We start from the raw sequence: 13820 nt of genomic DNA, 5'->3' as shown, positions 1-13820 counted from the left end.
TGTCAAGAATAAACTGAAGCCTTATAGCAGAAGTAACAGGTAAAAGGCTGTTATAGCAATCTAAGGCAGATATGACAACAAGATGTTCTAAGAAAAAGGAAACAAAAATGAGATGGACTTAAAAGCATCAAAGAGTTGGAATTGCAGGAGATGGTGTGATTGACTGGTGGGAGACAAGAAAAGAACATAGGAAGGCGGTATAGGATGAAAAGAAAAGAGGTCTCGAGACCTCTCAGGTGTGGTGTGTCTATAGGAAACTTGCGTTTATCAGGCAGTTTGCTAGGTGTTTGGAACTCAGTAGACATCTGGATTGAAGGAAGGGATTGGACTAGATCTAGCAAATGAGACAGAGACACTGTACACTTCCTGTTAGTTCTGTTTCCTGGTGTGGGGGAGGGGCAGGAAAGTGTGTTAGGTCAGAGTGGGTTAGGTTCTACGGCAGTTGAGGAGAGCAGTGACCCAGAAACTAAGATGGAAAGAAGGGAAGGAAATGCCATGCCCTTCCACAGAGTTTACAATTCCAGCATCTTGGGTTACCCAACATATAGGGTGAGGTAGCCTTTTTGTAGGCTAAGTAGTGTGGGGTTCTTTTGCAGGAAGCAGCTTGTGTATGGCATGGGGGAAATGTCAAGGTAGGAAAGGCAAAGATCACTCTAACTTTTTTTTTTTTTAACTGGGGACAGTTAAAAAGGAATATATTTACAAGTTGTGGGAGGCTCTGGAGAAAAAGACCCTGATGTGTGAAGGGAGGAGGAGTTCCCACCTAGTAGAGGACCCAGGGCTTGTCTTTTCTGTGAGCGGAGGTGGAGATGCCTGAGATGACATTCATGATGTCCTCCTCCCTTCCTCACCACAGCCAATTCTCCCCTACCGCATGTACCACTTCTCTTCCCTGTCACCATACCAGCGGCAGTTTCTGGAGAGGACCAGAAGCTACATGCGCATCTTCTGTGCTGGCCTCTTGGGCTTCATCTTTGTCCTGCTGATGTGCTTGTCCCCTTTACATTGGGTGCAATTCATGGTAATGAAAGATAAGAAGAAGCTCTTTGCGGGGCTCTGGACCGTGTGCCACCATGATCTCTGCTGGAGCCATGTGCCAAAAGCACCCTGTGAGTGCCTTCCAAATCCTAGAGCCCCCTCCTTTGGTAGATCTGTTCAGATCCCTCACAGCCTTGCCTTTCTCCCTTTCTCCTTCCCACAACCCTACCTCTTCTTTTCTCCCCTGATTCACAAGCATGTAAGGGCAGCTCCTCCAAACAGGGTAAATTTACCCAAGTTTGTCTAGACTAGACTTCTCTAGCGACTTCAAAGCCACAGCTCCTTAATTATTGGAAGCTAATGCCTAGTGACCTTGTGCTTTTACTTACCTCTGTACTCACAACTTCCCTAGGGGGAAACAAAGTAATCGTTTGCACCTTAATATGAAAGTTACCTCATAATACACCTCTCAGGTTATAGTTATAACTTCAACTTTTGTCTCATCGTGGAATAAATTATTTCCTTCCCTGTTAAAGGAATTCCACATGTCAATGAGGAGATGGAAAGAGGGTCCTTACTGATGCCTGTGAAGCCACCCACTTGGTGGCTCCTTAACTCTGACTCCATTATATGTAAGACAAGCACTAATTCTGTCCTCCTTTGCCCTTCAGTCCCTTCCCTAGAACCTGTCTAGCTTTATTAGGGGGCAGGTCACCTCTGCTCCATCCAAGCCTCTCCTTTTCCACTTCTCCTGGCAGACTACCTCCAATACTCCAGGGCCTTCTTCCTCATCTCTGTCTTCATCATCCTCATTATTATTATATGGCTCAGCATCTCTCCCACCAAAGGGCCAGGAGACAAAACCTACATAGATCTGGGCATATCCATCTTCTCCTTCATCTCAGGTACAACATGATGAGGTTGGAAAAGTTTGTCCCTGGAGTCCTTGTAGTTCTTCTCCTTCTGGGCCAATTTTCCTTATTTTACCGAGTCATTCCCTGCCTCACATCAACACTGCTGTCATAGGACAGTGTCTCTTCACACAAGGAAGAAGGCTTTTGATAAGCTTTTACTCCTTATGGGGCTATTGCCTCTTTAATGGGGGGACCCTGAAGAGATTATGCCTAACTCAATGGAAACATCTCTAGGAGTTGTTATCTGATGGACTAGTAGAGGAGATTTCCTAGGCTGGAGGCCCTTCTGGCATGAAGAAAAAATTCTTTGTAGCTAGCTAGTAACTGCTCTATTGGTCTTATCTATAGGCCCCACCTTGATAACCTTATTCCAATCAAAGCAGAAGCCCTTTGCTCTCTCATCTTAGTTAATTGCCAAATGGGTCTTCCCATAACCACTGCCATGGAATAGGCCTCCATGGCATAATTGAGATGGTTGAGGTGACAAGGAAGTGCAAAGAGAGGGAAGAGGGTGGAATGGGAGGGATGGCAGAAGGAGGGTTATGATGGGTAGTGATAGCTTTCATTCTGATCTCAGGCACCTGCCTACTACTCTGCCTCATTTTGTTCCTGATGCAAGTGAAATTGTACAGTAGGAACGTCTTGGAGTCCCATTTCCTATTAGCCTACCGCCTCAGTTGGTGGGGCAGTGTCTTCTACATGATAGCTGGTGAGTTAATGCTCCTGTTAAACAGTGAAGGCACAGAAAAGGCATTTCTACATAGTTGGTCCCCCTCTCTCTCTTCTGCTTTCTTTTGGTTGTATGTTTGACATGTTAGAATCTCATAATTTGGAAGGGCTCTACAAGAGTTATTTCTATGTCAGTGAACAATTCTTAATAGCAAGTCCTTCGAATTTAAAACATTTTTTCTATAATGATACCTGTCCCTACACAGGAAGGAGCAAGATTCAGGAAGTAGAGGAACAAGGAAAAGACATTAACTGAGCTATGAATAGTTTCTCTGTCCTTCCAGAAGATAGCTCTTAAATTTCCTTTTTATTATACCAAATAACCTCTCCAACTTATGGATCTCCAAAATAAAGCTTCAACATATGACATATGTTCCTCTGTAATATTACCAATATAAAGCAGGGCTATAATATAGGAGTTTTGTTTGTGCAACATTCCACCTTTAATCCTTCTAGGCCACATACTTATTTTTATTCATTAATTAACAGTGGTCTCCAAACCATTGCATCACACACCCTATTAGTAAAACACTTTTTAGCAAGCATTCTGAAAAGACACGTTTATTTATAAAATATGTACATGTATTATACCATTAATATATTCATTACATTGTAAAATATACTCAGAATGGACCTGAAAACAAAACATTTTAAAAATACAAAAAGAAACTATTTTCCTCCTGTGCCCCAATGAATTGGCTTGCATACCCCTTGGGAAATACTGTACCTACAGAAGAGCTGGGATCAAGGTTTTGAATCCCAGGTCCCTAAAGATAATGAACAGGACATTCAGAAATGTAAAGCAAATTCTATTATAATTAAGCCAGTACATCAGGGGAGTTTGATGACTTAAGATTTTATCTATTACTAATCTACAATGCTGACCCTGACCTTCTCTTTTTCTCTAGGGTTCCTCTCTGGACTCAATCACATAAGTTCTCGGGTTTCTTCTCCAGATCAAAATCTCCTTGTGATTCCTATAACAAGGACAAGAATAGGAAATATAACCAGAGTAGACCAGGGGCTAACTGAAACAAATGTAGGTGTTTCTACGTGTATGAGTCAGGCACCAGAAAGGCAGCTGGGTTCAGTGGCACAGTCAAGTGTCTGTGTAGAGAAAGGGACTCAGACACAGGCAGTAACCCCAAAAGTGCTAGAAAGTCAGATTGAACCAGAGGTCCAGGCTGAGTCAGGGACCCATACAGAGCCAGAGATAGGAAGTGAATCAGCAATAAAAGATGGGTTAATAACTACAAGGTTAGCTACTGAGATAGAACCAATTGACACAGTAGAGCCAAGGCCTGAGGCAGAGGGAATTGGGAGTGTGGCTGAAGATATGTCAAGCAATACCCTTCAGGGTAATGAAAACAAAATGACCAAAAACTGGGATTATGAGGATAGAGATTCAGCTGAGAAAAATGAGGATGACAAGACAAAAAATTAATCTTAGTTATAAGGTAATGAGAGCAGTGATATTAAAAAAACAAACAAACCCTAGCAGGCTTAAAGATGTTTTGTTGGGTCTGTAAGAAGTGTGGTAGGAGTATCAGAAGTAATTCTGATATAATAGTATGATGACTCTTTTGAACCCCACCCTGCTGGATTACACCTCCTTCACGGAGAAAGTTGGTATTATGGATGAAAGAAAGCCATTTGTATGGGTTAGGCCAAAGGTACCAATAATGTAAGGATCACAAGGAAAGAAATGCAAAGCTTATTAAAGGAAGTTTCCATGTTACTGTTATGTGCTCTCAGCGGGAAAGGTTGGCAGGAGACGAGACGCCCAGGCCACCGAGCCTTTCCAGATTTCCATGACCACACATGGCACATGTCAGTGGAACTGAAAAAGCTTTCAGTTTGTAAATTCAAACTCTCATTCTTGATCCTTACTTCCCTAATTCATTAGGCTGACTTTTGGCAAGCATTTAACTTTCTTGGGCCTAACATCCTTCATTGACCAATTAGAGTCTGAGATTTCCTCTAGTGCTATTTATGGCCATGAATGATAAACAATGGAGAAGTTATTCCTTTGGCCATTGGCTCCTATGACCCCAGATTATTTTAGCAAGTCACTTAGTCTAGTCAGAGGAACTAAATTCAGTTCTCTATCTTCAAGGCTACTTTTGGCAACTCACTTCCTATTTTTTCACTTAGGTGTCTCATTTAAAAATGTAGCTGAATCCCACTGTTTTTAACTGTTTGGAATAACTAGAAAGGAAGAAAAGAGAGAAAGGCAAAAGGACTGAGACTCTGTGACAGAGTCTACCACATAGACCCAGGGAATTTCAGTGAGGCCTTAAACAGTTTCACAAAGGAGATTGTGGGCTTTGAAACCAGAAGTTAGGTTTTTGGTTGGAAATATTAGTAGTTCACCATGAAAACCCACTCTTAACTCCTTAAATAGTCACTATCTTACTATTGCTGGCTGCCTGCACCTCTAGCTAGTCAGTCAAATTTTATGACCCTTAATTTTGTCATCTTTAAAAGTGGCTTCAATAAATGATACCATCTCTATTCCACATATTTTACATATTTGCTTTTCTGGTTAGATAAGGAACCAGGAGACAGAAGAAGTTGGACAGGGCAGGAAGCATTAAAAGATAATCCTCCCAGCAAATATGAATTAACAGATGTCTGCCTTAAAGTGCAAATTCTCTACGGGGATAGTTAAAAGTTTGGCCATACTTTAATTTGTATTACTTAAATCAATTAGATATTTACATAGCCAAATGCGATTAAGCAGATGCTTTGATAGATGAGAGAGGAGAAAGAAGACACTTTGCAAAGGGAAGGTGTAGTGGGGGGAGAATTTTGAGAGCTTTCTGTCAGGATGAAGGGGCTGGTTACCTGGGGGAGGGGCAGGCATACTGAAAGAGTAAGAAGAAATGTGGGAGACTGGTAAAGACAAACTTCATCTCCATTACAACTTTGTCTACAACCATGAAAGTATCTGATGTTTGACTAGTTTGGAAACCTGTAACCGCCATTTTCTTGTATTCATACCCGTCTTTCCATGCATCATCCATTCATCAAAAAATTGTAAAAGAGTTACTGAACATTAACAAGTAGTTCACTGTGTAGAGGGGGATAGAGACAATAAGAGTAAAGGATAAAAAACAGGTTTCTGGAATTCTCATAGCACACAGAAGGCTCAGCCCAATTCAGTCTAGGGGCTTAAAGGAAAGCCCCTGGAACTGGTAAAACATGAACGAGCTCTATTTTGAAAAAGAAAAATGATAACTAGAACTTCATCTAGGAGGAGAATCACTGAACAAGTCTTTCTTGTAAAACTGACTTTCCCAAAGTTTCTGGAAACAGAATAATATTACAGCAACCTGTTCTTAAAAGGTAAGAAGGAAAAACAAAATTTACTCAGCCATTTTTGTTCCTGCTTGGCTTTCCTTTCTCCTTTCTTTCCTTTGTCCTGTTTACCTTTTGCTACCCCATTCCTTTTTTGAGTAATATCCATTCCTTCCCACATTTTCCTACACATGGAAATTTTACCTTTTTTTCAAACCTTATACCCAATATCACCTCCGGGTTTCCTTATGGAGACCCAAGGGCTCAGGTAACTATTTGAAAACCTTGTATAAAACTCTGGGTTTTAGAAAAGGTCCATGATCTAGCATTAAAGGAAGGGTTTATTTCCTTTTCAGTTATATTTGCTCTTTGGAATATTTTTGAAAAGCTGTTCTATAAGTTCCCCTTCTAAGAGTAGATGAAAACAACATAAAACAATATTAAACCATGATCCTTTTCTTTCTAGTCCTTCTGTGGTGGGAAATTGCTATAGTTCCTCTACACTTAGAGGAGGTATTTGCCTCACTGCTCTCCTCTTCAAGGATCCTGGGCCCCCCTGCGTGGCTAAGCTAGCTCAAAGGGCCTGCATTTGCAGGAGGGACTAAGGAAGAGAGTATCGATGCCTCATTCCAGAGCGTCAGTGCTTCCTCTTCCTCCTCACTGTCCCAACTTACTCTCAGAACTAAATTAAAAATTTTAGTGTCACGGATGAATAAAGACAGTATAATCAACATTCAAAAACCAACAGCTAATTTAAATTAGCCATATAACCAGTAGCAAAACTGTAACAATAAAGCTAATAAGAGTAAATACATGATAAAAACAAACGTGAAGGATCTATGTGAAGAAAACTAGAACTTATAAGACAGAACAGAAAACTTATTTAAATAGGAATATGCCACTTAATTAGTCACATTCCAGCCTCCTCTATAGCTAGAGGTGATCATATTACATGTTTGTGGCCGATGAGACATCAGAGGAAGTATGCTGTGGAGTTATAGAGAATATGTATTTGCTTGGCAAACACTCCTGGTGCTTCTCCCAGCTTTTTCATTTTGCCTTGAATGCTAGTGTGATGGCTAGAGCTGCAGCAGGTCATCTTAGAAACACGAAGCAACAAGCATGAAGTAGAAGCCAGCATCTGAGGATGGCGTAGCAGAAATATAGAAAAAAAGCTTAAGTCCTTAATGACATTGTGGAGCTGGTGAAACAATGTCAAGAATGACCTCCTTCCAGAATTCCTGTGAAATTCATGTGAAAAAAAAAAAAAGCCTTAATTTTAAAGACAATGTCAGTTGGGGTTTCTATTACAGGCAGCTACATACATTTCTAGCAAATGCAAAGTATAAATACTACAAAACATAAATATAAAATCAGATGGTGGAAGAGAAGGAAAATGAGGAGAAATACTCTAGTGCTCATTTAATCATTCCCATAATAGGAAGTCATTAGACCCATCTGTAACAAAGGGAATTAAAGGGCGCCTGAGGGACTCAGTTGGTTAAGCATACAACTTCAGCTCAGGTCATGATCTTGCAGGTCGTGGGTTTGAGCCCTGTGTCAGGCTCTGTGCTGACAGCTCAGAGCCTGGAGCCTGCTTCAGAGTCTGTGTCTCCCTCTCTCTCTGCCCCTCCCCTGCTTGCACTCTGTCTCTCTCTCCTTCAAAGATAAACATTTTAAAAAAATTTTTAAAGGGAATTAAAGGTATATATAAAGTTATCATTATAAGTGTATTCAATAGAAAAGATGCAAACTTTCCAACTTACTAGAAGAAACACAAAAAGTGAAGGAAGCACAGACCACATTTTGAAGAAAATTTATAACAGAAGCATATCTGAAAATAATGATATCCTCAAAACCCAAATAACTCATTAATGAATGTGAATACTTAATATTTAACTAATAAAAGAACTACATGTTTCAGATTGGACCACAAAACAAAATCTGAGTGTTAGATACAAAATGTATGCCCCAAGCAAAGTGATTGAGAGGATTTTAAAATAGGATGGACAATGAACATGTAGAAAAAAAATTCAGAAAATAACATCATTTACAATTGTTCAAAGAAAAACGAAATACACAGGTATAAACCTAACAAAACAGGATCTGTATGCTGAAAATTATAAAACACTGATGAAAAAAAATTCCATGAAATTCTAAATGAATGGGAAGACCGACCATGTTTGTAGATTAGGAGACTCAACATAGTGAAAATGGTCATTCTCCCCAGACTGATCTAGGCAATTCCTATCAAAACCCCAGCAAGGATTTTTGGTGACATAAATAAGCTTATTCTATAATTTATATGGAAAGTCACAGGCCCTAGAAACCTAAAATCTGTAAAAAAAAAAAGTGGGAGGAATCACTGTACCCACTACTAAGGCTTGCTATAGAGCTGCATAATAAAGACAATACGGTATTGGTGGAGGAATTGATACATAGATCAGTGAGACAGAATAGACATCATACAAATATGCCCACCTGAAACACAAAGACAATATAGTGGAGGAAGGATAAACTTTTTAGCAAATGGTGCAGGAGCAATTGGACATTGCATAGCTATAAATATGAATGCCAACCTAATCCATACACCTGATCCAAAAATTAACTCAAATTAGATAGATCATGGACTTAAATGCAAACTAGAATTATAAAAATTTTAGGATAGGCACTAGGAGAAAATTTTCTGGATCTAGGTAAAGAGTTCATGGATATGACACCAAAAGAATCAATGGAAGGAAAAGTTGATAAATTGGAACCCATGAAAATTAAAAACTTTGGCTCTATGAAAGACGCCATTAAGAAGAAGAAAAGCATGCTACAGATGACTGGGAGAACATATTTTCAAGCCACATATCTGATAAAGGACTAGTATCTAGAATATAGAACTCTTAAAATTCAACAATTAAAAATGGAACGATTCAATTAGCAAATGTGCAAGATGCATGAACACACAATTTACCATCGAGGATATACAGATAGCAAATAAGCACATATTCAGCATCATTAGACATTAGAACAAAGTAAGTTAAAAAACCATTGTGATGGGGTGCCTGGGTGGCTCAGTCAAGTGTCCAACTCTTGATTTTGACTCGAGTCACAATCCCAGGATTGTGGGATTGAGCCCTGCATCCAGCTCCACACTGAGCGTGGAGTCTGCTTGAGATTCTCTCTCTCTCTCTCTCTCTCTCTCTCTCTCTCCGCCCTCCTTGTCCCTCTCCTTTGCACTCTCTGTGTCTCTAAAAATATTGGGGGGATGGGGGCACCTGGGTGGCTCAGTCAGTTAAATATCTGACTTTGGCTCAGGCCATGATCTCACAGCTTGTGAGTTCGAGCCCCACAACAGGCTCTGTGCTGACAGCTCAGAGTCTGAAACCTGCTTCTGATTCTGTGTCTCCCCCTCTCTCTACTCCCCCCCTCTTCTCATGCTCTGTTTCTCTCTCCTTCAAAAATAAACACTAGGGGTGCCTGGGTGGCTCAGTCGGTTAAGCGTCCGACTTCGGCTCAGGTCATGATCTCATGGTTTGTCTGTGCTGATAGCTCAGAGCCTGGAGCCTGCTTCGGATTCTGTGTCTCCCTCTCTCTGCCCCTCCCCTCCCCCACTCATGCTCTGTTTCTCTCTGTCTCAATAATAAACATTAAAAAAATTTTATAAAAGGATCCACTTTGTAAAAAAAAATGCTAAAAAATAGACAAAAAATAATAAAAAAATAAAATTCTTTTAATATTAAAAAAATTTTTTAAACACTGTGATATCACTGCATATTTATTTAGAATGGCTAAAACAGGGGCGCCTGGGTAGCTCAATTGGTTAATCATCTGTCTTCGGCCCAGGTCATGATCTCACAGTTCGTGAGTTCAAGCCCAGCATCAGGCTCTGTGCTGACAGCTCAGAGCCTGGATCCTGCTTCAGATTCTGTCTCTCCCTCTCTCTCTGCCCCTCACCCACCCCTGCTCACACTGTCTCTCTCTCTCTCAAGAATAAATAAACATTAAAAATATTTTAAAAAACAGAATGGCCAAAAAATGGGAATACTGCCAAATGCTACTGAGAATGCAGAGAAATCAGATCACACATATATTGCAGGTGAGAAGGTAAAATGGTGCAACCATTCTGTAAAAGAGTTTGGTAGCTTCTCATAAAATTAAACATAAAATTACCATATGACCCAGCAATTATATCCTAGGGCATTTATCATAAAGATACAAAAACTTATATTCACACAAAAAACATATACAGGAATGGTTGTAGCAGTTTTTTCATAGTAGCCCCAAACTAGAAGAAACGTAGATGTGAATGGTTCAGCTGTGGTCTATAAATGCCATGGAATATTACTCAGCAGTAAAAAAAAGAACAAACTGTTGCTATGACCATTCGGTCTCACAAACTGTGAGATCATGACCTGAGCCAAAACCAAAAATTGGACACTTAACTGACTGAGACACTCAGATGCCCCAGACTTTGTTGTTATAGATCAGTTTAAAAATACGAGTTAATAATCCATTATAGTGGAAAGAGCATTGCCCTAGAAGTTAGGCAATTGCAATTCTAGTGCCAACTCTGCTGTTGGTCACTTAGGGAACAGGCAAGACAGTTTACTCTGTTGAGCTTCAGTTTCTCCTTTTATAAAATGAAGGACTTCTTAAGTCCCTGCCAGCTCTAAACCTAGTCAATTTCACTTGTTTGAACATTCAGAGGAACGAAAAGCACATTATACAGATTCTAATTTCCAATTTTCTCTACAGTTTGAGAGAGATTATGCAGGCTCCTGGCTGTCTCAGTAGGTTAAGTGTCCGACTTCGGCTGAGGTCATGATCTCACAGTTGTTGAGTTCAAGCCCTGCTTCGGGCTCTGGGTGGACATCTCAGAGTCTGGAGCCTGCTTTGGATTCTGTGTCTCCCTCCCTCTCTGCCTCTCCCTGGCTGGCACTCTATCTTTCTCCCTCTCTCTCTCTCAAAAATAAACATTAAAAAAATAATTTAAAAGAGAGATTATGCATGTGGAGCTCTGTTATCTCAGAAGAAAGGTTCTACATGGAGTCCATAGAAGTCGTGTGCTATCACTGTTACGGCAACTCTGAACAAACTTCTCTAGAGAAAGTGATGACAAAAAGCCATAAAGCCTCTTTGTTTACTAACGGTAAATGGGTGTGCTGGTAGCTACCCCCCAAAACTGTTTTGGCTCTGACTCTAGGTTTGGTAGGATATTGCAAACCACATCACAGTCCAGCTTTTTTAATAGTATAAATAGTTACCTTTTTATAACTAAAAAAATAAATATGTATGTATACACTTATGTATGACATAAGTATATAACAGTTCAGTCTCACAAAACTGCGAGATCATGAGCCAAAATCAAGAGTTGGACACTTAACAAACTGAGCCACCCAGGTGCCCCTGGTGTTTTTTAGTTTTGTGCATTTACTCTCCAATGTCTTGAACTCATTCCTTCCATGCAACGGTCAATCTCTACTGTACCTAGGTTTCTCAAAAGAAGCCTAATACATTTTGCTGATCCCATGCTATTTCTACCCACTTCTGAATTCAGCTCCTTCCTTCAGTTGCTCTGGACGGACAAGTATCTAACACTGGCTTGTTTTCACACTTGGCTCAGGGAACATGGTCTTGGAAGCCTATTGCTACTATGACTCAAAGGCTCACAATTCCACCACAGGTCAGATTTCGACAGAGATTTTGGTCCATTATTTAAAATTCTCATATGATCCAGTTTTCTTCTGATTGTCTTTCTCTAATTCAATCCTAGTGTATTTCCTAATTCACAGTTTCCCTCTGCACCTCATACCATTTTCTTTTTCCCCTACCTCCACACCCAAATTCAACTTCTTTGACTCCCACTTCTGCAGTGTTTTAGTGACATTTCTACCTATCATGTTATCATTTAAAAACTTTATTTACATTGAATAATAATACTGTTTATTGAGTGCTATGTGCCAGCAGCTCTATTAAGCATTTTATATATAATATGTCAATCTTTACATACTCTTGTGAAATAAGTTCCATTAGTTCCTCCACTTTCCAGATGAGAGCCAGAAAGATAAAGTGACCTACCAAAGTTTATATAGCTAGTTAGGTAGTGACCCAGGATTTGAAACCAGACACTTAATAATTTTTTTAATTCCACATAATTAACATGTAGTGTTATATTAGTTGCAGGCATACAATATAGTGATCTAACAATCCTATACATGACTCTGTGCTCATCATGATGAGTGTGCTCTTAATCCCTTTCACCTATTTCACCCATCCCCCCCCCCACCTCCTCTCTGGTAACTGTCACTCTGTTCTCTATAATTAAGAATCTATTTTTGTCTCTTTTTTTCTTTGTTTGTGAAACCAAACCCTTTGACTCCGGAGCCTCTACTATATTGCTTCCCATAGGAACATGGCTTAAGGTAAAAACCAGTAGATTAAGAAGAAAGAGATGAAGGTTTTTAGTTTTTGTGACACTGAGCTAATAATATCACTGTGGACAGATCATGATCTTTCTGATTTTCTCATTTGTAAAGAAACGAAATTGAAGTAGAGATAACTAGAATCTCATTTCATATTATTCTGTGATCCTATTGTGTGAAAAATGTATTTTTGGATTTTATTTTTTCCTGACATTGCATGGAAAGGTTTTGGAATTTTTATCATTTTCCCTTATTTTCATATTTATTCCAGAACTAGCTTACATAATAACAGTGAAACACAGGTGTGTGTTCTATCTCTATTTCTACAAAACAGAATGTATTTGGGCAGGATAAAATTTTAGGAAATTTTAAATCTCATCCCTAATTATCTAGCATTTTAAGATCTGATCTCTCCACGGTGGCATTAGATGTTTACTGGTAGAAAATCATTGTGGTTTTGCCCATGAAATCAGTGTTTATTTGGAACATATCATATAGTTTCCACAGTTATAGCAATTGGTTATCATACATTCATCTTTGAAACATCCATCTATTCTATTATCATTTTTTTCTGATTCCATGTTCTATTTATTTCTTGAATTCATTTTTCTTTGTGTTTATCAAGTCCAAATCCAATGTAAGAGTTAAGATTGAATTAGGGGCACCTGAGTGGCTCAGTTGGTAGAGCATGTGACTCTTGATCTTGGGGTAGTAGGTTCAAGTCCCACGTAGGGTGTAGAACTTACTTTAAAAAAAAAAATCAGAAGAATTAAGATTGAATTAGAAGTATAATGGCCCCAGAATTAAAACTCCTTATTCCTTTAAGGTGAAATATGTTGAGAAGATCAGCAAGGTCAAGGAGAGAAGGCAGATGGAGATAAAAGAGTAAAGCCCTTTTGCAAATAGGCACACTACCACAAACTGAAAGCAGATCTTTCAATCTCAGTAGGTCTTCAGTTCCTCTATAAGAATTAAAGTGTGTTTTCTCATTACCTTTTTTATTCTTTGGAAAACATTTTAACTACTACTATAATTATTTTGACATTTCATATTTTGCCTTTTTTTGAGAAGTCAGTAGTAAAGGAGGAATTTAACTTTTAAAATGACCTATTATATATGCTTATTGCAGATGTATAAACAAACAGGCTTAAATAAGAAGAGAATAATTCTTTTAACTGAAACGTGATGGTTACAGAACTCTGTAAATCTATTAAAAATAATTGAGTCATATACTTAAAATGGATGAATTTTATGGTATGTAAATAAAATTTTACAATATGTGAGTGAAGAATCCTCTTAGCTTTCTTTCTGCCCATACAAAAGCACATACACTGTACAACTATCCTCTAATACTGGTTTTAACTTCCTTTTTCCTGTTTATCCAGATATCATGACGATCTTTCCAGATCAAATATTTCTCTACAGTATCATTTTAAGTGGTAGCATAGGTTTTGATTTTATATTATAGTTTGTTTTACCAATTCAT

At 39.0% G+C, this 13820-nt stretch overlaps 1 protein-coding gene across 3 annotated transcripts; it reads left to right on the top strand.

Moving 5' to 3' along the window:
* The first annotated feature begins 459 nt into the window (after positions 1-459).
* On the top strand, positions 460-5140 carry LOC144216657 (transmembrane protein 202-like). 3 transcript variants are annotated; one of them, XM_077746078.1, is made up of 5 exons: positions 460-549; positions 857-1109; positions 1737-1883; positions 2470-2601; positions 3530-5140. In XM_077746078.1, the coding sequence occupies exons 1-5, from the start codon at positions 472-474 to the stop codon at positions 4063-4065; spliced, it is 1146 nt and encodes a 381-aa protein (XP_077602204.1). In that variant the 5' UTR covers positions 460-471; the 3' UTR covers positions 4066-5140. The 3 variants fall into 3 exon arrangements, with proteins under 3 accessions (XP_077602204.1, XP_077602212.1, XP_077602220.1); XM_077746086.1 differs by having other exon boundaries at positions 460-632; XM_077746094.1 differs by lacking the exon at positions 1737-1883.
* Positions 5141-13820: the final 8680 nt, after the last annotated feature.

Source organism: Crocuta crocuta, unplaced genomic scaffold (assembly GCF_008692635.1).
Source record: "Crocuta crocuta isolate KB4526 unplaced genomic scaffold, BGI_CrCroc_1.0 scaffold130, whole genome shotgun sequence".
NCBI lineage: Eukaryota > Metazoa > Chordata > Mammalia > Carnivora > Hyaenidae > Crocuta > Crocuta crocuta.
This window is presented reverse-complemented; position numbering and strand designations above follow the sequence as displayed.

Excerpts from the sequence above, each read along its gene's own strand:
- LOC144216657 (XM_077746078.1), top strand. The coding sequence starts at position 472 with ATGGAAAGAAGGGAAGGAAATGCCATGCCCTTCCACAGAGTTTACAAT. Across the intron at positions 1,110-1,736 it reads CCATGTGCCAAAAGCACCCT|ACTACCTCCAATACTCCAGG; the intron begins GTGAGTGCCTTC and ends TTCTCCTGGCAG. Across the intron at positions 2,602-3,529 it reads TGTCTTCTACATGATAGCTG|GGTTCCTCTCTGGACTCAAT; the intron begins GTGAGTTAATGC and ends CTTTTTCTCTAG.